Source organism: Gastrolobium bilobum, unplaced genomic scaffold (genome assembly GCF_033153095.1).
Source record: "Gastrolobium bilobum isolate Gb01-03AN ecotype WA unplaced genomic scaffold, APGP_CSIRO_Gbil_v1 utg8265, whole genome shotgun sequence".
Classification (NCBI taxonomy): domain Eukaryota; kingdom Viridiplantae; phylum Streptophyta; class Magnoliopsida; order Fabales; family Fabaceae; genus Gastrolobium; species Gastrolobium bilobum.
The window spans coordinates 47,357-73,016 of NW_026899064.1; the positions used below are offsets into that span (position 1 = coordinate 47,357).

The 25,660-nt window shown below is 32.2% G+C and overlaps 3 protein-coding genes across 3 annotated transcripts; all 3 read left to right on the plus strand.

Moving 5' to 3' along the window:
- Positions 1-11,675: 11,675 nt before the first annotated feature.
- On the plus strand, positions 11,676-12,227 carry LOC133286790 (TMV resistance protein N-like). The gene has a single exon (XM_061484241.1). The coding sequence runs from the start codon at positions 11,676-11,678 to the stop codon at positions 12,225-12,227; it is 552 nt and encodes a 183-aa protein (XP_061340225.1).
- A 108-nt stretch (positions 12,228-12,335) lies between these two features.
- On the plus strand, positions 12,336-13,650 carry LOC133286791 (heavy metal-associated isoprenylated plant protein 7-like). Its single transcript, XM_061484243.1, has 3 exons — positions 12,336-12,401; positions 12,499-12,586; positions 12,937-13,650. Exons 1-3 carry the CDS (start codon positions 12,336-12,338, stop codon positions 13,554-13,556), a joined length of 774 nt encoding a protein of 257 aa, XP_061340227.1. The 3' UTR covers positions 13,557-13,650.
- A 6,770-nt stretch (positions 13,651-20,420) lies between these two features.
- Positions 20,421-23,068, plus strand: LOC133286792 (cytochrome P450 76A1-like). Its single transcript, XM_061484244.1, has 2 exons — positions 20,421-21,335; positions 22,457-23,068. Exons 1-2 carry the CDS (start codon positions 20,421-20,423, stop codon positions 23,066-23,068), a joined length of 1,527 nt encoding a protein of 508 aa, XP_061340228.1.
- The last annotated feature ends 2,592 nt before the right edge of the window (positions 23,069-25,660 follow it).

Consider the following 25,660-nt stretch of genomic DNA (forward strand, 5'->3'; position numbering starts at 1 on the left):
ACTTTAAATGACTTTATTTTGATATAGCTAGTGATTTGTATGATTGAAATTTTAGGATTTTTGAAAAATCGAAAGTCAATTCAATTCAAACCGAATAAAATTGGATTGGATTAGATCAGATGATTTTTGCTTTAAAATCAGTCCAACCCACCCATATCTCTTATGTGAAAAAATTATGACATGGTCATGTGAGAAGATCACAACTATACAAAGATGAATCAACGATTATGATTTTGTAACTACCTATTTTAATATATATTTTATATCTTTCTTCCTTTATTTTCATTGATCTATCTTTGTATGATTATGATTTCTATCTTTGTATGATTATGATTTCTCACATGACCATGTCATTTTTTTTAACATGAGATGATCTAAATCCCAAAAACTATGTCAGATTGCAAAGATAATTATTGATTTTTACTTACATTTATTGATGCAAGTGGCCCGATTGAGGGATTTTTTTCAAACATGAGTACCAAATTCGCTCCCAAATTGGAAATATTTCATTGCATTTGAATCCATATCTTTATTTATATTTCCCTCTAATTATTGCTACTTTACTCTTTTTAAAAATGATGTAGGTACCAATATTATTAAATTCGGCTCGATTATTGACTCGGTCGAGATACTAGGTCAGTGAGTCACTGGTTCAACCAGTGGGTTACTAAGTCAATCGTATGATCTAGTAAGTTATGTAAATTTATAATATATTAAAAAAATTATAAATATATTTAAATACATGTAAAAAAATGATACCAGTTTCAAATACTTAAATACCTGGTTGTGGAGGTTTCTAGAGTTTTATCTACATCTGTGGTGGATACAAGTAGTTTTGAGGCTATGAATGAAACTTGTAGCAAAGAGGGAACAAGCTTCAACGATAACAACTTATCAAGGTTATCTGATGATGGATAACGGTGCAACAGAAATGACAGCATATCATTATCATATTACCAATTGGACGTGGGCACAACGTAATGACACTATAATTTAGTTTAGCTTATTTGACTTGTTGAATTATAGATTGGATGTGTATTTGTATTGATTATTAGTATATTAAACTCTTTTGGAAGTTTGTAGTAAAAAATATTAGCAAACATTTTATTTAGTCTTGTTATCAAATATTCTTATTTTTTAACTTTGGTTGAAAGGTATTGGATTTATCAATTTGCTTTTGAGTGTAAGACCAATGAATATTAGACTTTCAAGTGCATGCAAACTGAGAGCATTTGGATGCTGATGAACTTTTGATTACGTTAAAAATGTAACATATGGCTGATAATATTTATACATGTCATTGGAATAAAATGTAAAATATTATTAATTATATATGAATAGAAATTCTCATATATTTACTTACAACAAAGTAGACGCATGAAAAGGAAGAGATGTAATTAGGGATGTTAAAGGGGCCGAGCCAGGCCAAACTTTCATCTTGAAAGGCTAAACATGTGTTTAAATATGTCAGACTGGCCTAGACTGTAACATGTTATGAATATAATTATTGGCATGTGGCTTGACTTATTTACAAAAAAATAAAAGTTTGGCTTAACCTGTTAAAAAAAAAAGACAACAAAAGTGTATTTAAACAAAATATACGATCAACAACCTAATAATTCTACAAAAAATCATAAATTCGATGTGTATCCAAACAGCATAATATAGAATAAAATCATTCAAGAAGTATGCTTAACCAATAAATTAAAGTGGTACAAAATTCTATATATCACAAAATTCTGCATAAACTATATTCAATGTATATTCGAAAAATGCTAAATCGCCTCTGCAAACAAATTAGAGTTAACATTACGTAAATATATATCAATAATAGCCAGATCGTGGGTATATCGTAGCTTTGGAGGATTTGATCATCCTTAAGGATCCGACCCTTGTAAGTAAGATGTTGTTAATCGATGGCTTAAGTGGGTTGGGCGCGACGATGAGAGTGAAAATCATGTTAGTATAAAAAACATAAAAAAAAAAATTAGTAGGTCAGCCTGACGAGCTTTAAGGCCGAACTTTTGAATTTGAGCTTTGCTCCTTTTTATTAAATAAATTTTTATAAAAGTCTAAGTCTGGATCCAATAACCAAAACACACAACCTGGGTCAGGCCTACATGAGTCGAGCCAAAAGCCCTTGGCTCTTTTAGCATCCCTAGATGTAACGACTTCAAGTGGGTAATAACCACACACATATAAGTTCATTCTAATTTTTTTTAATGTTTAATAAGTCAATAGCATAATAATTAACTTTTGTTTGATTAAAAATAATTTTAAATAACAATTTAAAATTTTGTTTTGTTTTCATTAGTTTGCAATGTGATTTACTTTAATCTTAAAAAGTGATTATAATGTGATTTCTTATGTAGTTAAAAGTATTTTATTAAAATGTATTTAAAATTTTACATATGGTTAAAAAAATTATAAAATGAAGTTGACTAAAAAAATAGTAATCAAACGAGTTTTGTGTTTTTTAACTTTGAAAATATGTTTTCAAAACAAAATTATCAAGTAAGTTTTTCTGTTTTTTGAGTTTTAAAACTCTTTTAAAAACAATTTTATCAAACAGATTTTTTCTTCTTTTGTTGTGAAAAATAGTTCTTATAAACTATTCTACAAAACTGTTTTAAAAACAAAAAAACAAGAACACAATCAAACAGACCCTATGGTACTGGTTATGAAATAAAGGAGGGAAGAGCGAGAAAGGGAAGAAAGAAGACAAAGAGAGGTAAGTTAGAACTCTCATTCTCATTCACTTCTTGTATATGTATATAAAGATACAACTATGAATGAGAAATAATTACACTTCAAGTCGCCATTTGTGTGGCGATTACAAGATACATAAAAAGAGTCATGAATTACACTTTTACTCACCATTAATACAAGAGTTACAAGGTACATACAAAATCATGAGAAATCAAATAGTTATCCACATTGATATTTTACAAAAAAATTAAATTTTTAAAATGATAAATATTAAATTTATTGCAATATTATTAGTTTATGAGTTATACTTTTCTCATTCAAACGAGATAAACTAAATTTCTATAGACACATAACAGAGATGAATTCCACCTCTATTTTCTTTCTCTCCAACTATTTATGAATCTCACTTATAATTCTATTTTTATAATATAAAATAGGAGCATGTTATATTTGTAAACTTTTTTGTTCACAAACTCTTACAAACTGCACTATCTTCTTCCGGGAGAACACTAGGTTTCACTATATTCTCTCGGGAGAAGCTAGTATAATTTATAAAAATTTGTTAAAAAAATTTGTGAACGAATCATTCCCCTATAAAATAACTTATTTCTTGCCACATAAAAAAAGTTTAAGTTTGTTTATATATCATAACTTTGTTTTTTGACTTTGACATTTAGATTAAATTTGATGTAAATAAAATAACTCTTTTTTTACTATTGATTCACGACTGAAAAGACACGTAAAAAGAATCCTCGAACTTGTTCTATTTAAGTTTTGAAGCGTCGGGGGCTTTCATGGAAGATAACTAAAGACCGACAAAAAAAAAGTTATGGGTTCACCGTTCACACATCAAACACCAACCAGCCGTATGGCTGATTTTTTAATACATAAATCACGACTCTATAAAAAAGAGTTTTAAGAGTCTTCAAATCAACCTACCGACAAAGTAATTAAAAACTCATTTTAAAACTTAAAATCGGTATCTATACATGGGTTTACTTTTTCAAAAACTATTTTAGATAATTTTATTTAGGTTTTATAAGAGTTATGTGGTAGGAAAAGAGATTGTGTAATGTTATAGAGATTCGTTTTGCGTGCCGTAGTTTTTTTTCTTCAAAAAGTGTGGGCCCCACAAAATGTTGTGTGTGTAGAAAGTTTGTTGTGTCATGTTAAATGACAAATGCAAACCCCTTTTATTTAATGTTCACATAAACGATATTATTTTGAGACAAACATTATAAAATATTTGTAATTTTAATTTATTTTTTGGTGATAATAGTCTTTATCATTCTAATTTTTTAATTTTTCATTCCCAAAATAATGTCATTTTGGTGAACATTAGATAAAATTGTCTAAAGTAACATTAGATATTTTTTTCATATATATATATATATATATATATATATATATATATATATATATATATATAGATATATATATATGAGAAAGATATTTCTCTAGCAGTTTGAGATATATTTATATCACCGTTCACCCGAAAATTACGTTGTTTTGTTTATTTATTTCTTTATATTAATTGATTCACCTTTGACATTTGAATGATTATGATTCTCTTTTTCTTTTTCTCTTCCTTTATAAATTATAACAATAGATCCATCTTTGTATGGTTATGATTTAGTAATCAGAAATAATGTTATCTCAATCAACTTGAAAAACAATTATATATATATATATATGTGTGTGTATATATAATAATAAGTCTAATGTCACTATATATTAAATTTGGTGCGGTCAAAAAATTATAATTATGTACTATAAGTAATACATAATTATAATATTAAAGTTATTTTTTTAGAAATATAATTATGTACTATCGATAGTACATAGTTATGATATTAAAATTATTTTTTTCCTCTTCCCACATCACCCAACAAGCCTCTGAACAAATACTGAGAAGAGAAAAAAAAAATAGCTTTAATATCATAACTATGTACTACCTGTAGTCAGTGTTTAAAAACTCGGCCCGGTCATCGACCCGGCCAAGGTCAGGGGTCACGGGGTCACGAGTTCAACCGGGGGGTCACGGGGTCACTATGTTGACCCGATTTTATATATTAAAAAAATATAAATATATATATCGTATATGAAAATATTAAAAAATAAATCACCAATCATCAAAAATTTGAAATATATTTAACATAATTCATCAATTACAACCACAAGTCAATATTACACAACCTAATTAAAGTATCAAGATACCAAAGTACAAAACTCATATTCTAATGATACTAAAGTATCAAGATACCACAAGTCTAGGTCGTTGGGAGAGAAGAGAACTATTAGATTTAGGTTTGCAAAAAATTTTATTTTAATTTTATTTTAATAAAACGACGTTGTTTCATTGAATTTTCTTAAAAAAAAAAAACATGTACTGACCCCTTTTGACCCCTCTAACCCGGGAGTCACTGAAATCTGGCCGGGTTTTGGGGGTCGAAGTGCATATAGGGTTCAACTTGTGACCCCAACCCTCAAAGGGGAGAGGTCAGGGTTGACCCGGGTCAACCCGGGGGGTGGGGTGAGGTTTTAAAACACTTCCTGTAGTACATAGTTTTAATTTTTTAACCGTACCAACCCTCACATGCAGTCACTGTACATCTGCTTTACCCATATATAAGGAATATTATATTTACAAACCTCTTGTTTACAAACTACACTAAGTATGACTGGTCATACTTCAATCGAGTGTATGGTCATTCATACTTAGTATAATTTGTAAAAAAGTTTGTAAACGGATCCTTCCCCTATATATATATATATATATATATATATATATACATATGTTCTGTCTCAGAGAGAGATGTCTAGCCCAATGGACTAGTATGTTACTCTTGGACCTAGTGTCCTCCCCAAGGTATCTATAGATGAGATACCCTTGAGTCAAACAGATCACTCTGCACAGAAGAACTATAACGGCTTTGCCAAAGGGTGTGTGCGTGCGCGCACAGTGACAACATAACAGTAAGAGAGAGAACGTAGTGGATTATGGACCTTTAGCGCTTCTGATGATGGCCCAAGCCCATTTATTATGTTGTCGTATTAGGATTTATATCTTTGATGGATATCCTTCCATAGTTATACTTGATTTATATATTAGATTGCCCCTTATTGGGCTTACCGATTAATGAGCCTCATACATGGGTCCATAACTATATATATATATATATATATATATATATATATATATAGGCATGATCCTTTGACACCGGTGTCAAATTTAAAATTTGACACCTTATCTTGAAGCCATTAGATCAAGAAAGATCAACGACTCTGATTTGTAAGCATATGACACCATTGATCTTTTTTGATCTAATGACTCTCAGATAAGGTGTCAAACTTTAAATTTGACACAGGTGTCAAAGGATCATGTTCTATATATATGGGAAATAATTATCTCATGTTGCATGATATAATTATCTCATGCAACAGAGACAAAGTAGTGGGGTCCACATTACTTTTTATTTTTTTTACAAATGATGGACCTCACTATCTTGTCTCTGTTGCATGAGATAATTATCTCATGCAACATGAGATTAATAGATCCCTATATATATATATGGGTTTAATGAATGTACATTGACTGCACCTAAGGATTGATGCGGTCAACTATGTACTCCTGAAAGTACACCAGAGAAGAACGGTGTACTCTGGTATACTACCGGGAGTACATAGTGAACCACACCAATCTTTAGGTACAATCACTTTACAAATAATTTTTCATATATATATATTTATATATATGGGCTTATCATTTCTCAAGCTGCCGGAGATAAGATTATCTCCGGCTACTAAATCATAACCGTACAAAGATGGATCAATGATGATAATGGAAGAGAGAGAAAAGGGGAATCATAATCATTCAAAGGTGAATCAATACATATAAGGAAATAAATAATCAAAACGACGTAGTTTTGGGGTGACCGGAGATAAATTTGTCTCAAGCAGCTTGAGAAATGTTTTTCCATATATATATATATATATATATAATGAATTTATTCAACAATCCGAAAACAATTTTTATTTTTTATTTTGATTATGTGATGCTATTCCATCTCAGCCCTATTAATAGGTCCTCTTTCCATGTTCTTCCTGCCCATACATACCTACTGTAATACTCACATTAGAAATTCAAACATAATAGCATATATTGATGGAATTTATTCAACAATCGGAAAACAAATTAATAAGTATTTGAGCAGTTGCAAAGCTCTGCTTATTTTGTTTTTGAAATAAAGTTTAGCGAGGCATCGTAAGCACATTATAGACTTAATCGCAAAAGGCTCAACGAGTTTTTTTTATAAATAAGTGGGAGGAGTACAGTGACATTGCATTGCCAGTTGTTGGCTAGACTTCGCAGTTTTGAAAAGAAATGATTGTTAAACAATCACGTAAGAGGATAAATTGTGTGTTACTTCTTTTGCTAATAGCAATTCCCAACCCTTAAACAGAATTAAAACATAACATATAAATTCAAGTTATTGTAGCGGAATAAAAAAAAGAAAAAGAGAAGAAAACACCGAATTTATCTTGGTTTGCTATCTATTCACTTGAGAGCTACATCTAGACTGATGTCGATCGTTTCACTATCATCACTCTTTGTTGTTATTGTGGGGTCCTGAAGCACAGGGAGATTTTACCCGTTGGTGTCAATTAGGTGGTCTGTGGACTTTTGTTGCTCTCCATGGCGCTTTCGGATTAATCGGTTTCATGTTACGTCAATTTGAGCTTGCTCGATCTGTTCAATTGCAAGTTTTCAATAGGTGCTTGAAAAATCACATTATATAGTAATCTTACAAGAATCTTGATCAATCTCAACCTATACGCCTATAGGATCACTCCAATCAACCAAAACGAATTATAGTAATCAGCCAACATTAAACAGATGTACGATAGCCTCCCCACGTTCAGTATTACAAAACCAATGAGAAAAAGATTGAGAAACGAGAGAGATATTGAACTTCTTCTCAAGGATATGCAAAATTAGCCTATATGGTGTCTTTTCTTTGATTTCTGAGTTCTAGTATTTTTCTGTTATCAATCTTTGTTCAAAACCCGTAAACATGTACTTATAGGTGCCCAATTAAGTTACTAGCCATTTATAACCGTTAAACATCTAATTATACGAATTACTTAATGTTTAAGTCACTTAAATCAGGGAGCAATCGATCACTTTTCGTGGGGTAATCAATTACTTCTTCAAAGCTATGAGGTAATTGATTATTGTTCATAAGGTAATCAATTACTTCTTCAAGCAGCCTAGGTAATCAATCACTTCATCTTAGTAATCGATTACTTCATATCATATTTACATTTTTACCAATTGAATTTCGATCTAAGTGTTTATTAGTGACTTCTAACATATGTATGATCATGTTTCACACTTGTATAACAATTTTCTATGTATGTGTGATCTTGTATATATGATCAAAATATGTATGTCATTTATGTACGAGTTTATGACTTAAAAATATTTTTTAAATGTCTTTATTTTTTAGTATATATCAATTGTGATGATAGTGGTAGTCACATAATATATTGGTAAAGTAGCGGAATATGATACGACACGAATTAAAAATACAAATCTTTAGTACTTGTGAATAATAGCAGGAACAACAGTTGCATACAGTGGCAAAAAAAAAAATTTAATTAGTTGCATACCAAAGAACAAATCTTTATACGGGACTCTCTTTTCTCAAATTGGTTCTTTTCCATTGTATGCAACTTATGTTTGTGTTATTATTCTCAAGTACTAAATATTTGTATTTTTAATTCGTGTCGTATCATATTCCTCTTCTTTACCAATACTTTTTTTTATAGACCCTCTTCTTTACCAATATATTATGTCACTACTATTATCATCTCAATTGATATATATTTTTTAAAAAATATACGCATTTTTTAAGTATATTTATTCTTGAATTTTAGGCATTATTGTTTAAAATATACCAAAAATATATATTTGTAAGTCCATAATTTTTGTCTTGATATCATCTGATATACCTTCTCCTTCACCCATGTTTGAAATAGGCTATGCATGCATAATACATAAGTGGAGTTTATAAATTATACAATTTTTTCTTGATAAATTAAATTTATAAAATCAGCAATATGTTTCTTAATAGGAAATTATTGTTTTTGAGTTAATTTCTAATTTCAACGTGAAATTAAATAAGCATTACGAAGTTTAGACAATTGTTGAGTTTGTCAAGTGCAGACGAGTGTGCATCATTACTAAGAAGGTTTCGTTGTACTTAGTGTTTTAAAACCCCACCCCATTTCTCGGGTTGACCCGGGTCAATCCTGACTCCTCTTTTTAGAGGGTTGAGGTCACAAGTTGGACCCTATATGCACATTGACCCCTCCGACCCCTAAAACCCGGCCGGGTTTCAGTGATTCTAGGGTCAGAGAGGTCAAAAAAGGTCACTGCATTCTTTTTTTTTTAAAAAAAATCCATGAAACAACGTCATTTTATTAAATAAAATAAAATAAAAATACTTGCAAACCTAAATCTAATCATTCTCTTTTCTCCTAACGACCTAGACGTCTTCAATCTTCACCTCGCTGCTATGAATCTGTAAGAATTTTACCATTCAAATGAAATCCTTACGATCGTCGATGGAAAACAAAAACTCATTCTTACTTCCTTTAAATTTTCCTTTGTCAGGGACCTTCTCAAAAGAGACAGAAACGGGTCAGCATAGTGATCCCATTAGAATATGAATTTTGTATTTTAGTATCTTGATGCTTTAATTAGGTTGTGTAATATTGACTTGTGGTTGTAATTAGTAAATTATGTTACGTATATTTTGAATCTTTAATGATTGGTGGTTTATTTTTAATATTTTTATATAGGATATATATTTATATATTTTTAATATATAAAATCGGGTCAGCGTAGTGATCCCGTGACCCCCGGTTGAACTTGAACCCGTAACCCCGTGACCCCTGGCCTCAGCCGGGTCCGACCCGGCTGAGTTTTTAAACACTGTTGTACTTATAAAGTATCTAATTTATATTTTTTTATTCTTTTATAATTATGTATTTCAAAAAATATATAGTTATAATATTAATTTATTTTTAATTTTTCAAATCAGCTAACAAATTCTAAAGAGAAAAAAATATAACTTTGATATTATAATTATGTACTCCTCAAAATATATAATTATAAAAAGATAAAAAGACATCACTTAAATTCTTTAAAAAGGAAAACTATTTTTCCTAATATTATCGGAGATAAAAAAAAAATAGAGTGAGGTACAACAACTTTATTTAATTTTTTTTTTGGTATCCGTGTGTATTACGTACGAACCTTGCAATTAGGAGTGTAAATGGGTCAGGTTAGGCCGGGCTTTGGCCTTCCTGGCCTAAGCCTACGTAAAAAAATATTCAGTCCTATCTGGCCTATTAGCCTATTAAAGGCTTTGTTTATAGGCCATGCCTGACCTATTTTTACAAAATAGAAATCTTGATATGGCCTACAGGTCTTGTAGGCCTCCTACTGCAGATACTGAGCAAAGAAAATAATTGTATAGAGCAAAGAAAGTTCCATTCATGCATGCACTATTACTTCTCATAAGAAAAAAATGACAAACAAGAGTCAATATAATACCTCAGCTTTATAATGTATATCAGAGGAGAATTAGAGTCAAAGAAATAGAGAAAATAAGAAAGAAATACAATTATGGGGTCAACCAAAAACGAAACTTAGAGACGAAAGTGAGAAGTCACTTAGAAGCTGCGGTGCACAAAAGAAATTAGAGTTGATAGTTTGCCACCTAAAATAAATATATTTTTATTTTTAAAAATTAAATAGGCCAACCTACAAGACTATACACTAGACTTGACAAAGTTAATTTATGACGTATTTGTTAGAAGACTTTCTTGCAAACCTAAATCTACTCTATTTCTAAAAAAAAAACCAGGCTAAACCAAACTCAATATAAGCCAAACTGTAAACCAGGTCAGGTTAGCCTGCCCTCATTTACATCCTTGCAATAAGCAGCATTGTGAAGAATTTTATTGTATAGGAGCAAAAACTTCATTGTATATATGACGCATGAGAGGAGATGATGTGGACACTAGTCCCGTAATAAATTCATAGGAAATTGATACCGAACCTGTCACCCATGAATCTGACCACCGCATTACTATGATAACACATATTAAATTTGCTCGGACAAAACTTTTATCAAAAGTTCTTAAGCTTTTGCTAAAAGTCTACCGAAGACCATTCAATGTGGGCCATAAATCAGTCCGAACAGGAGGTCTTCTTCGCCATCCACGTAAAGCAGGAAAAGCCCAAAGCCAATGGCAAAGAACAGTGAAGCTTCGTAGGAAGTCATTTGTTTGGTTCTCATGTATTAATATCTGAGTTTTTATTTGTCATTTAACATGATACAACAATTTTTTTACACACATAATATTTTGTGAGATTCACACTTTTTGAAGAAAAAAAGAGAAAAAATTATGACACACAAAACGAATCTCTATAACATTGCACAAGCACTTTTCCTACAACATAACTCTTATAAAATCCATTAAAATCTCATATTCTTATCTTTAAAAAATAAAAAAGTTAAAAAAAAGAAACATCAAGGAAGGCAATCAACTCAAGTCCGCGTTCCGTTTTGTTGTTACGAGCTTACGCGGAAAGCTCCCTGTATTGCGGAGAACAAAACTAAGAAGAAAACTAATAAGAAGTTCAGAAATATTCTATTCCTTGCTCATTCATGTACAGTATACTCTTATTTATAGAACTACCATTACATGAAAGCTTAACTACACCTAGAAACTAATCAGTAACTAACTCTTACAGTTATAATCACCTAAACCTCTCAATCCAATCATTCTACAGTAACATTCATTACACGTAACCGTTATTGACAAAATACACTTCAATATTTGTGAGTTGTTGACATTTGAGCTAATTGATTTGAGTAAAGTGAGCAATCATGGCAAGGCAAGAATCATTGTTGCCCTCTTCTTCCTTTAGCTATAGATGGAAATACGATGTGTTTCTGAGCTTCAGAGGAGAAGATACCCGTCACGGTTTCACTGGCAATCTTTACAAAGCTCTTCATGACAAGGGAATCCACACCTTCATTGATGATAAAGAGCTTCAAAGAGGAGAGGAAATCACACCATCACTTGACAATGCAATTAAAGAATCCAGGATTGCAATCCCAGTTTTCTCTAAGAACTACGCTTCTTCTTCATTTTGCTTAGAAGAACTTGTCTATATCTTTCGCTGCATCAAGGGAAAGGGTAGGTTGGTTTTGCCAGTTTTTTATGACGTTAAACCTTCACACGTGCGACATCAGACAGGTAGGTATAAAGAAGCACTCGCTATTCATGAAGAGAGGTTTAAGGATGACATGGAGAAGGTGGGAGAATGGAGGAAGGCTCTGCATCAAGCAGCTAACTTGTCTGGCTTTCATTTCAAAATTGGGTACTGTTTTATCTTCTTACGTTTTGTTTCTTTAATTTTCTTTTGTCTCTTATGATTTGGTATAATGTTAATATGAATAATTTATTATGACTTCACTCAATAATTGGGCAGGAAGGAGTACGAATATGAGTTTATTGAGAATATTGTTAAAGTGGTCTCCAACATGATTGATCGCGCTCGTCTACATGGTGTCAATCATCAAGTTGGATTGGAGTCTAAAGTGCTAGAAGTAGTCTCTCTTCTCTTTTGAAACTTAAATTTCTTCTGTTGATCGGTTTATCTTTTTCTTTTATTTGGCTCACCAAAATTTATTTTTTATGGGACAGCCTCGGATTATCACAGTAGTTCTGAGAGTTTACATGCATTGCGAAGCTTGTGTGCAGAAAATCAAGAAGTGCATAGAGAGAATGAAAGGTGTGTAACAAGTTCATTTTCTTTTTAGTTTCTTGAACCTTTCACTTCAGATTTGCATTTTCATTTGCTTCTCTTTTTCATGGAACTCAGGGTTTCTCATCTCTGGAGGAATCTATCAGTTTTATTCTATGATTCAGTTGTTTAAAATAATTTACAGTTTGATATATTCTCTTACATAAAAAAGAGATTATAAATTCCATTCCTTCCAAATCAAATTCATAAAATATTAAAGTTGTCATGTTCCAGTGAAAGTAGTCCAGTTTTTGTCACTTAAATGTCATTTAAAATTGCATTTACTGTTAAAAAAAGCCCATCATTCACGTCTCTAATTATAAGATATAATTACACAGGAGTAGTATCAGCGGAACCCGATCTGAAGAACTCGCAAGTGAGTGTGAAGGGAGTGTTTGAGCCTGCAAAGCTAGTGGAACACGTGTACAAGAAAACTGGGAAGAAAGCAGAGATCGTGAAGGAAGAACAGGAGAAAAAAGAGGAAGCAAAAGAAGGAAAAGATGAGAAGAAAGGTGAGGAAGTTGGGAAAGATGAGAAGGGTGGTGGTGATTCTGGTGAAGGAGAGGGAGAGGCCTGGGAAGAAAGCAGAGGAGAAGAACACGTGTACAAGAGTACTGGGAAGCAAGCAGTGATCGGGAAGGAAGAACCGGAAAAAAAAGAGGAAGCAAAAGAAGGCAAAGAAGAGAAGAAAGGTGAGGAAGTTGGGAAAGATGAGAAGGGTGGTGATGAAGGAGAGGGAGAGGAGAAGAAAGAAGCAGAGGGAGAGGCCAAAGCAGAGGAAGGAGCTGCAAAAGAAACAAAGGGGGTGGAGGTGAAGAAGTTTGTAAAATACTATTACAATTACAATTACAACCAAATAAGGTATCTCAAGGAATTCTATGCATTCCCTGGGTCAGCATACCCATATCTACATGAGACCTTCAGTGATGAGAACCCCAATGCTTGCTCTGTGATGTAAAAATGGAGGAATGTCAGGGGTAATATTACAATTTGCATTAAAACATCTCCAAGAGACCCTTCTTTTGGAAACAGTAGGAGAGAAGGATATTAAGTTAGCAAGTATACATATTGAAAATTACCAATTCAACTTACAAGATTAATGAATTCAATTCAGTAGTTTAATATGTTAGATTTTATATATTTTTAACATTTTCAATTTATTGGACTTAATGCAGGTATCCATTTACTAATGCTAATGGAGACTCTAATATTATATAAAGAATCAATTCAATTCAAAGTTTAAACTAGGAGGGGAGAGTATCTTACTGATTTTTATATATCCCTGTGAAAAGCATGCTCCACCGAATGAAAGTTTTTTTTGGTTTTGGATGGTGTTGACAAGGAGGCGCAAGTAGGTAAGCCTTGGTAGAGAATCAATGGGGCCTCGGAGATTGAGGAAAGGGATAGAGAGGCCCACAATTCTGCCGTTTGGGGAGCACTGAACGCCGCGCCATGCGGCGGTGCAAGCGTCGCTGCCGGTCCAGTTACTAACGAGATAGCCGTGTGCGTCTGTTTGGAGGCGGAACTGGGTGAGGGCGTGTGTGTCATTCTGGGGTGCACCATGTGTCAGAAATGGTACGATACATAGAAAGGCCAAGGCCAATGCCAATGCCAGGTTTATGGTATGGGAAGAAGGAAGGGGGGAATTGTTTCAGTATGGCAATGGCCAATGGATGTTGTCGCAAAAAGTGAGAAAATTGTTTCAGCTTTTTCCCCCTCAGCGTTAATAGTTATTGTTAACGCAAACGGGCTGATAAAAGCATAGGGTTCGAAGGCGAGATTGGCGCTCCAAATTTAAAAGGTTGTTGATATTTTACCAATTTACCTTTATAAATAGTGTAATATAAATTATTTGCCAAATATTGGGTTTGATTCACGTCATTAATCTTTTGCTTGCTAGGACTTGGATTCAATTATAAGACAACTCGTTACTATCTACCTTGTATGAATTAAACCCTAATTCATATTTTTCTTAAAAAAAAGTTATAAATATTTATTAAATGCTGATTTTACAATAATTTTTTAAAATAATTTAATAACCACGGTGCTTAGGACATTGCTTTTATCAGCAGTATCAGCAATAGGGTTCAGGACTAATTGCTTTTATCATTGGAAAATGGGGCGAAGAACAGAATCTGAGAGTATAACAACTTTCTGCCTAGATAAAAGCGAAAGCTGAAATTTTAGTCTCCAAGCAGTCTATTTGGCATTTTAGCTACATTTTGGCGTATCAAGCATGCACATATATGACAAACCAAGTGTCATAGTAACTTGAGCTGCTCTAAGGAGACATTTGGTACAAGAGAAAATTTTTTTTGTCCGGAAATCTCAATTTATAAGAATATAATTTTTACATTCAGTTTACGATAATATCCGTAAATTAAAAATTTTAAAAATTTTAATTTTTCAAGAATCTTACGGAAAACCTCGTACCAAACAGCTCATAAGAAATAGCTGTGCTTCGTGGCCCGACAAATAAATACGACTCTGAAAATAGAGAGTAGACCCAAAAACTGTCAGATTGGAAAGATAATTATTGATTTTTACTTAACATTTATTTATGCAACTGCCCTGGTTGAGCATGGATTGGGGAAAGAACAATTGAACAAAGATGGAAACCGGGCACAAAAGCATAATTAAGCATTGTAATTTGAGACCAAGGCCGAGGATTGCAGCAGTTTTTGCTGTCTTAGATTCTCAGTTTATTGAGTAGGTAGTTTGGCATGTGGTTAAATTTATCAATTGAGACGTTGATCTGATACGCATAACTGCAGTTTCAGAACTGTATTCTTTATTGGGAGGATCGATTAGACGAAATTCATGTAAGTACTAACTATTGGATGCATACTTCCATCTTCTTATGCTAAAACTAAACCATAACCATCAATGCGTCACGAATTCATGATTCACGGAGAAGATAAATTCCACACGGGTAAAGTCAGAACCTCAACAGTTTTATTGCCTAAACCTAGTTTGTTAATTATGGATGTATGATGAGAGCCCATACAGATGATTTCATGTACTTGACGATATGACCCATCATAACCAAGAAGTAGAGGATTGAGACCGGCGAAAGGTTTGTAAATTGTTAATATACATTCATCTGTACCTGAGTGCTCGCTCAACTATGTAGTGAAACAAGTTAAGATGTGGATGTATTGCTTGTGAAGTACATTCTGGTGATCTGGTATAGTAGCGGGTGTAAATGAATGAGAGTAATGAAAGAATTTACCTTTCCAGCATACAACTAGCATGTGTAAAAGTTAAAATAAGGGCCAAGTTATATGAATCAAGTAATTAGTGCCATGATCAAGGAAGAGAACATGAGAAAAATATTGCTAGCCACCTTAATGGGTTTATATAAACAGGGATGGTGAGATCAAAATCTGTGACCACACTTGGTCAGGGTCTATGATATCATGATACCGTGTTAATAACTACTTCACCTAAAAGCTCGTGTTATTAACTAAATAAGTTGGTTGTCACTGATATGCTGTAATCTGTGACCACATATGGTTCTGCATTCTGGTACCCCTTACCCAATGTTTTCTATACATCCCACTTCACTGCATTTATTGGCGTACTTTCAGAAAAAGGGGAAGATAACGGTGACTGAGGTGATTCCATGTGTGACAAGGACACTCTTAAGAAAACAATTGTGTGCTCGTGAATGCCATTCACGGTCTCTGATTTGCTGCTTTAGCAATGAAGAGTTGCTTAAAAATGAAGAAGGTTAATGAATGTTCAAAGGCCAATTGGCCTCACTGCTTCTATGGTCATCAAGAGGGTTCCCATCATATGAGGGCTTTTTGAGCTCAACATAGTCTCATCCCAAATGTTTAATAGTCCAAATTCGATTCGTGCTACTAATTGGGCAAGGTTTTAAACCTTAGGTACCATAGACATAGAATTATCTATATTTCATAACCACGTTAATAAAAGTGAAATTAAAGGCATTGCAACATATGTTAGAAGACATACTAAGGTCATGCCTGCGGAAAATATGATTACATTTTTTTTTCTGTCATTAATAATTGAGGATCATTTTAGTTTCAATTTGGGCTCTGTTTCGTTTTTCACATAGAATTGGTAGGAAAATCCCCTTAGAAGACAAATTAATCTTTGTGACCTCATCACTAATCATCATTATACTAGGCGTGTTTGGTGGGTGGATTTTTTTGAGAATGCAGAAAAATAGTAGATGAGATTTATAAATGACCATATTTGGTATGGAGTAGAGAAAATTTGCCTAGGAAAAAAATTTGATGGGAAAATTTTTAAAATGTAAAAATGAAGGAAAATGCCCACTTGGGAATATCACCTTGATGGTGGTATTTTGATTTCTCCAACAAATTCAAACTTGTAGCAATTTTATATCAAAAAAATTTCGATAATATTTCGACCTACCAAATAATTCTGAAAAAAATACTTTTTCACCTTTTCTACCATTTCCATAATAATGGTAATTTTTTTTTCTTCTACCAAAAACAAGAATCAAGAGTTTTAATGATGGGAAAAGTGTGTATCATTTTAAAGGATATAAAATTGTGTCATTTTAAGTGAGAGAAAAAATAAATATAAGAGGAAAGAGAATAGACAAAAAATATAAAGGTATGGGTCTTTATGAGAGTGAAATAACATAAATTATCTGAGGACAAATATTTTTGTCTTCAATGATATAACCCGATCTTACATTTTTTATTCTTTTCTCCACGTGGGTGCTAGAATGGATTTTCTCAAGAAAGAATGGTCAAAGTCGGTTGCTCCGCTTTCTAGATAATTGTAGTAGCTTCTTGTATTTTATCCATGGGAAAATTACTTCTTATGACACTGCAGAAGGAAAAACTTGCAGCAACACAGGATACGTGTTCGAATTCTGGTTTTTTTTTTATTTTTTTTTTATAGAATCCGCACGTGTATCCTAGGATCCGCACGTGTATCCTAGTGTTAAAAATTTGCTGCAACTTTTCTCATCAGCAGTCACATGAGAAGCGACGGACCCTTTATCCTTTACCCACTTTTAATACAAAGGGATATGTTATATTTATTACCTCTTTTTCTTACAATCTCTTACTATTAAATTTTAACTGTTGATTTTCGTCAATCTAACGGTTGTAATTTATGGGGTCATATTTATTAATTAATTATTAATTTCTAATAAATTATAATCGTTAGATTGACGGAAATCAACAGTTAAAATTTAGTAGTAAGAAGTAGTAAGAAAAATAGGTAGTAAGTATAACATTTCCCTAATACAAAACTTCTTCTCAATTATTCTTAATTTCTTTAAATTTCCAACAAATCCATAATAGAGCCTTTCGTGCCGCCAACTCACAAGTTGGGCTTTCTAAATTGGTAGGCTTTGTATCGTGTGAGCCTAGTAAAGATAGGTCTGATAGCTCAGACTCGGAAATCATGAAATAAATTTTTGGATTTTCAAAAAATCGAAAACCGATCTAATTTAATCCGAAAAAAATTGGATTGGATTGGATCAGATTTGAAACAAAATTCAAACCGAATGGATGATTATATTATCAAACTGAAGAGATTGGATCGGATGATTTTTGCTTTCAAAACCGATCCAATCCAGACCACGAAAACCCTTAACGCTATCCAATATATTTGTATTTATTGCATTTTATTTTATATTTTATTTTTTGTTTCTCCTTCTACATAATCTTATCAGATTGCTAATCTGGTGCTCATCAAACACAGGACATGATATAGGTTTATCAGCCCCATATCATATCTTACCCTTATCAGCCCCATATCATATCCTACCTTTATCCTATCCTGTTGTTGAAATATATAAAAATCATTAATGTAGCCTCACCCAACAGCTTAAGCTTTTGGGTTGAATTGGTTCTTTACATGGTATCAGAGCGTTCGAAATCTCATCGCCTCTCACTTTCTATATTTCTCAACACCTGTCCACCAAACAAGCCCTATAAGATCTAATAATATAAAGTCTCATTGTAAAAGATTTAATTTTCAATATTTGATATAATATTATATAAGATAATATATTGTATAAGATAATATCATCCAATATTTGATAATGCATTGTATAATACTATATAGGATAAAAATAAATATTTTTGACAAAAAATATCTTTTAATAAAAAATTTGTATAATTCTTTCAAATATGTCATATGATATTAATTTTTATAGAAATTTATTGTTCAATGTGTGTAAAAAATATATTATTTTTATAAAAAAATCATATATTTAAAATATTTATATATTGAATTTTTTTAATATATTATTATTAAAGTAATAGATTAATTTTTATGATATTAATTTTTATAGAAATTTATTGTTCAATGTGTGTAAAAAATATATTATTTTTATAAAAAAATCATATATTTAAAATATTTATATATTGAATTTTTTTTAATATATTAGTATTAAAGTAATAGATTAATTTTTGAGAATTGAACTAGTTAATACATCAACCGCTTATCAGATTCAGGCCTAATCCCATATCTCTAGACCTAATTAAGTTATACATCATTTTAATGTATAAAGGGATCCTGTTATATAAGTTTATACTATACGATGGTTACACAAAATAACTAAAATTATCATAATGTACGTATAATATAAATTTATGGCTTTATCGTTTCTAAAGTGAATGTAGATAAGTTATCTACATTTGCTCCCAAAACGATGTCGTTTTGGGTTAAAAAAATTAAAAAATTATAATGAAAAAGACTATTATAACCCTGAAATAAATTATAATTACAAAAATACATTGATTTCTGCTTCAAAACGACGTCGTTTTAGGCTCAATGTAGATAAGTTATTTACATTGACGGTAGAAAAAGCGAACCATAAATTTATACTATCAAACCTTATCCATCAAACCAAACAGAGCCTAAATAAGAGAGAACATGCAATTGCTGAAGATGTTAGTTAATTCCTCCAACCTCCACCCAATTGTAGCTGCTCCTTGTTTTCATCTGCTAAAAGATCAAAGCTCAACTAACATCACAAGCATTAAAATATACTATATAGTAAAGACCAAAGACCAAACATTTATATTTAAAATTAAATATATTTATATTTATATTATATAATTAAATGACTTGTTTACAACAAAAATTTATTCATAAGTTTTCACAAAACAATAAAGTCTTCGAGATTAAAATATTTGCACTTCATTTTCAAGTTTTAAATTTTCTTCAAATAATTTTTTTTATAACTTTTTGTGTCAAATATTCATTGAGTGTATATTGGGGAATCTAGCAAATATATGTAAAAATTAGATACACTAGATTTATTATTTCTTATATTATAGGAGATAAATTCATTTATTATATATATATAAAAGTGTATGCTCATATTTTATATGCATAGAAAATAAAAATATCTCTTATAATATAAGAAATATTAACCTCATAATTAAATGACTTGAGTACACACTTTCACAAAACAACAAAGTGTTAGAGATTAAAATATTTGTACTTCATTTTCACGTTCTATATTTTCTTGACTTTTTGTGTCAAATATTCGTCGAGTGTGTATTAGGGAATCTGGCATTCGATTCCAAATAGACATGAGTTAGTGGTGGGTCCAGTATATTATATAATAAAAGACGAAAATAAAATTTTAAAATTATACTAACTATTATAAATATTTTCAAGAAATACTAATAATTTATTATTATTAAAAAATATTATTTTATATATAAAATAAATAAATAAAAATTTAGGGAGTGGCATGAATCCCCGCCCCTCCCTTGCCCCACACCCCCTCGTGAGAATTAGATATATAGAAGAGAAAATAAGATTTGCAGACAAAGTTGCTTCTGAGAAAATGATGGTCTGGTTTTCAGATTATCCTCCACTGTTTCTCCTGCTCTCGTCTTTCCCTCTTCTCCTCTTCATCTACAGCTATCGCCGCCGCAAAATCTCAGCTTCCAACCGCCGCCTTCCGCCTGGACCACCGGGATGGCCAATATTCGGAAACATGTTCCAGCTGGGAGAGATGCCTCATCGCACCCTCACAAACCTAAGGGAAAAGTACGGTCCCGTCGTGTGGCTCCAAATAGGAGCCATAAACACCATGGTAATACTCTCTACCAAAGCTGCCACCGTTTTTTTCAAGAACCACGACCACAACTTCGCTGACCGAACCATAACACAAACCATGCGTGTACATAACTACGACAAGTCCTCCTTAGCCTTGGCTCCTTACGGCACCTACTGGCGCATCATGCGGCGCCTCGTAACCGTCGACATGCTTGTCACGAAACGCATAAACGACACCGCTTCCGTTCGGCGAAGATGCGTGGACGACATGCTGTCGTGGGTTGCAAAAGAAGCACGCGAGTTGGAAGACGGTCGTGGGGTTCACGTGGCGCGCTTCGTTTTTCTCATGACGTTTAACCTGTTGGGGAACCTGATGCTGTCGCGTGATTTGTTCGACCCGGAATCGAAAGACGGGTCGGAGTTTTTCACGGCGATGATGGGGCTGATGGAGTGGGGAGGGCACCCAAACGTGACGGACTTGTTCCCGTGGCTGCGGTGGTTGGACCCGCAGGGTCTCAAGAAAAAAATGGATAGGGATATGGGTATAGCTCTTGGAATCGCTTCCAGGTTCGTTAAAGAGCGGTTGGAGGAACAGCGTGACAACAATTCAAGGGACTTCTTGGATGTCTTGCTTGAGTTTCAAAACAGTGAGAGTCAGGAGGCACACAACATCTCAAATAAAGACCTCAACATTTTCATATTGGTACTAACCTTTACATTTTCAACTGATTTTAAGCATGTGTTTTGGGTTTTATGAATATAATGTTGAACGAGGATAAAACTTTTTGATGTGTCTGTAGTAAAAAATTTTGATGATGAAAGAAAAGAAAAAAAACAATCTTTTTATGTGTTGTAGTAAAAAAATTTTTTCTTCTCATGTATCATTATATAAGAAAAAGATATTTCTTGAAATCGGAAAAATATTTTCAATGCTACGATCCCACTAAAAAATGGCTATATTCTACTATGTATGAATCTATGATTGGTGTTACACAGTTTAGCAAATTTCAACGACACGTGAATATTATATTTTCATGTCAGATACTATGTAGAAAAGACATATGCATTGCCGATAATATATTTATTACAGTTATTGGTACATGGCAGACATAGAGGTGGCCGGCGGCCTGTACTATTAACGAATTAGTTTATTTCAGTTTACTTTATAGAGTGGATTAAAAAATTTGGCACATCAGTCCCAACCTATTTTATACAAGGGAAAAAAAACCAAAAAACTCAACCTAACGAGCTAAGGAGGTTGAACTAGTTTGTAAAACTCAGCTCGCCACTGGTAGCATTACAAATAAGCTTAGAAAAGGATGTGATTTTGAGATTTGAGAAAAAATATATAATATTTTTTTTTTCTTATAATATAAATTTTTATATGATTATACTTTGAGATTACTATTTCTTATATTTTAGGAGATAATTTTATCTTACATGTACATAAAAACGTGTAGAATCCATGTGAAAAGAAAAGAAAAGAAAAAGGCCCCACATGTATAAGAGAGAAAATTATCTCCTATAATATGAGAAACATTAATCTCTTATATTTTATAGAATTATTTATTTAATTTGATAGTATTAAACCTATGTATATATAGTATTTCATTTAACTTGATGGGCCACGCAAAACAATCTTTGGACATATTTAATCATTATACTTTCCTAAATTAATTATTAATTTGTTTATGAAAATCAAGGTCACCAAGACACGAAATCATTATAGTATAGCATTAGTCCAATTCATATATATTATTCTTTCGTTTTTTAAAATATATAGCTAGTGGTTTTGAAGCTTTGAATAATACTTGGGAGGTACAGGAAATATTCTTGGCAGGGTCAGAAACAACGAGCAGTACAATTGAATGGGCTTTGACGGAGCTGTTGTGCAACCGTGAGTGCATGATGAAGGTAAAAAAAGAGCTTGGTTCAGTGGTTGGGAGCGCAAGAGAATTTGAGGAGAGTGACATAGACAACCTTCCCTACCTACAATGTGTGGTTAAGGAAACATTTCGGATGCATCCTCCGATTCCACTTCTTGTCCCACGAAGGGCAATACAAGACACAGAGTTCATGGGATACGACATACCAAAAGACACGCAGGTTTTTGTGAATGCATGGGCTATTGGAAGAGACCCAGATGTTTGGGATGAACCCTTGGCCTTCAAGCCCGAGAGGTTTTTGGGTTCGGGGACTGAATACAAGGGACAACACTACGAGCTGATACCATTTGGGGCTGGAAGAAGAATGTGTGCTGGCGTGCCATTAGCACACAGAGTGCTTCACCTTGTGTTGGGATCGTTGCTTCACCGATTTGATTGGGAACTTGATAATCGTGTCACGCCATCAACCATGGACATGAAAGACAGGTTGGGCATAACCATGCGAAAGTTTGAACCCTTGCTTGCGGTCCCTAAATTAATTGGTTCTTAATATTCATGAATACATAGCTAGGATTGTGGACCGTGCTGCATTTGTAAGATTCCGGGAGAGATATATGTCTCCATAATATATATCGGGGTTCTATTTTGAGAATAAATAATAATAAAAAGTGTTTTGTACTTTTGTATTGAGCTATATAATAATCATATATTAGTGAATTCCATGCAAACATTCAAGCTTGGTTATACTCCTTGCAAATGAAAATTTTGTCTTCCAAGACCATACAAGAAACTTTCTTACAAGCATTTACCGAGCTTTAGAGAGAAAAAAAAATTGAAGGGCAAATGGTTTATCTTTTTTCCATAAGCAATTTAGCTTGGACATGAGAACTTCTAGAAAACAAGTTGAATTTAACATCTTCCATGCTGGTGAAGTTTGTGATCCAGTGTAGATAAGAAAAGCAATGTTCCACACAAATTGAAAATTCAGATGCAAAATTCACGTTAATTGTAACATGAAAATCAGGATTAGAATTAAATCATCTAATTTTTCAGAACATGCCATAACTAATGAAACATACTAATAATATTGAATCATGCATCCTTTAATTTATTTTCTAAGGGCCTAAAATTAAAAATTCTTAAATGATTGCACCCACAGCAAAACTAGCACCAATAGTTGGCTTTTTGACCATTGTGCCCCTAATTAAATTAAAAAATATCACTATGTCCCTGTTTTTAAACTATTTAAAAAATATGACATTTTCCCTAAACATAACACCAATATGCTCTTATATGACCGTTGACTGGCGCTCATATTTAAGTACGTAACCAACGTACTCGAGTAAATCAGGTATCATGAGTTGTTACTCGAGTATATGACCCTAATATCATGTATATTTGAGTATGATGAGTTTTTATAATAAAACTTCGGAAGACCATAACTTTTAGCTCGAGGGTTCGAATCGGGTATTTTTTTTATTTCACCTAACTTTTTGAGTTCTATGCGCTAGAAAATTCCCAAAGGATTATTTATTAGTGTTGGAAAGTAAAAATTTAAAAATAACATCATTCGCAAGGATAAAATATGCTAAACGGGGCACTAAGAAGCTTTTTTTGAGAATTTTTTTCGACCAACGGAGATTTACCAACGCATAGCTCTCGAAAAGTTATGCGAAGTAAAAAAATGCACATGATTCGAATACCCGAGTCAAAAGCTATGGTCTTCCGAAGTTTTACAGTAAAATTTTCCAAAATTTTTAATGCAAATAGGTCTTGTGATACCCAGAAAACCCCTCCTCAGGTCACTCGGGTCAAGTCCAATATTATGAGTATATGACCATAGAAACTTGTTTGATCCAAAAATCTTGTGAAAAAAAATTTATATGGCTGAATTCACTGATATAATCGATTACTTGGTCCAGCCATCAGTTCATTGATATAATTGATTATCGTATGCTGGTGTAACCGATTACTTGGTCCAGTCAATAGTCAGGAATTTGTGATATGAGAGTTTTATAAAAAAAAAAACCCAACTCTCGCAAGTAACTTGGGTTGAATATTCGAGTATTTTTCGTGATCTGAATTTTTATGAACAATTTTTTTTGGTAATGATTTTTTTATGAATATTTACTCGTGTACACATGTTCATAAAAATCCAGATCACAAACAATACTCGTGTATGTCACATGTGTACCCGAGTATTTACTGTTTCGCTCAATATACTCGAATATCAACCTCCTATATTTGAGTACATATCTCGGTTAACAATGAAACAGAAGCTGATTGGTGTTATGTTTTAGTACGAGTGCAAAGCGTTTATTTTAATTAAAGGCAAAAGGGTAAAAAACCACAATAGTCACTTAAATAACTATCAACGTCACATAAAAAAAAGTGTTAAGACATCTAATTTAGTTTTAAAAAAGTCATCATGCAGTAACGAGATCATTTTCTGTACATCTGTAGTAGGTACATTTGTCATTCAACAAGTGATACTTGAATAAAAAAATATTTTTCTCTACTTTCTGTACAAACATGACAGTCATTTCTCATTTTTTATTGAATAGATACACTAAGTGAATGATACAACAGTAGTACTATAAATATTTCGTGCAGTAATATGCAAGTGTAAGCGTAGATAATTTTTTTTCCCGAATGATAATTTTTTTGTGTGGTCACAATTCACTCTTATTGACAGATAATTGTTACATGTATTGCCTTATTATTTTATGTTTAAAACAATTTATAATTAAAATGTTATCAAAAAATCCTTAAGAAAACCTTAAGATTTAAGTTAAATTAATCATGATAAAAAAATACATTTAATTTTTGGATTTCCGAAGGAAATACTGTATTATATTTTTAAAATTATAAATCATATCTCAAAGATTAGATATTAAGTAATAAAAAATGGATTTATAAAAATCATAGAATAAGTAATAAAAATTAAGACCCATAAAGTTATAGATTTTTTATTACTTAATTTATAATTTTTATTATTCAACCTTTAATTTAAAGAAAATTAGTATAGTAATCTCTTTTTAGAAAGAGTAACGGAATGAACCCCTTAATTTTTATTTGAACAACCACTTAAGTCAAGACAGTGGTTACTGGTTAGATTAATAAAACAAGGCAGAATACAGAA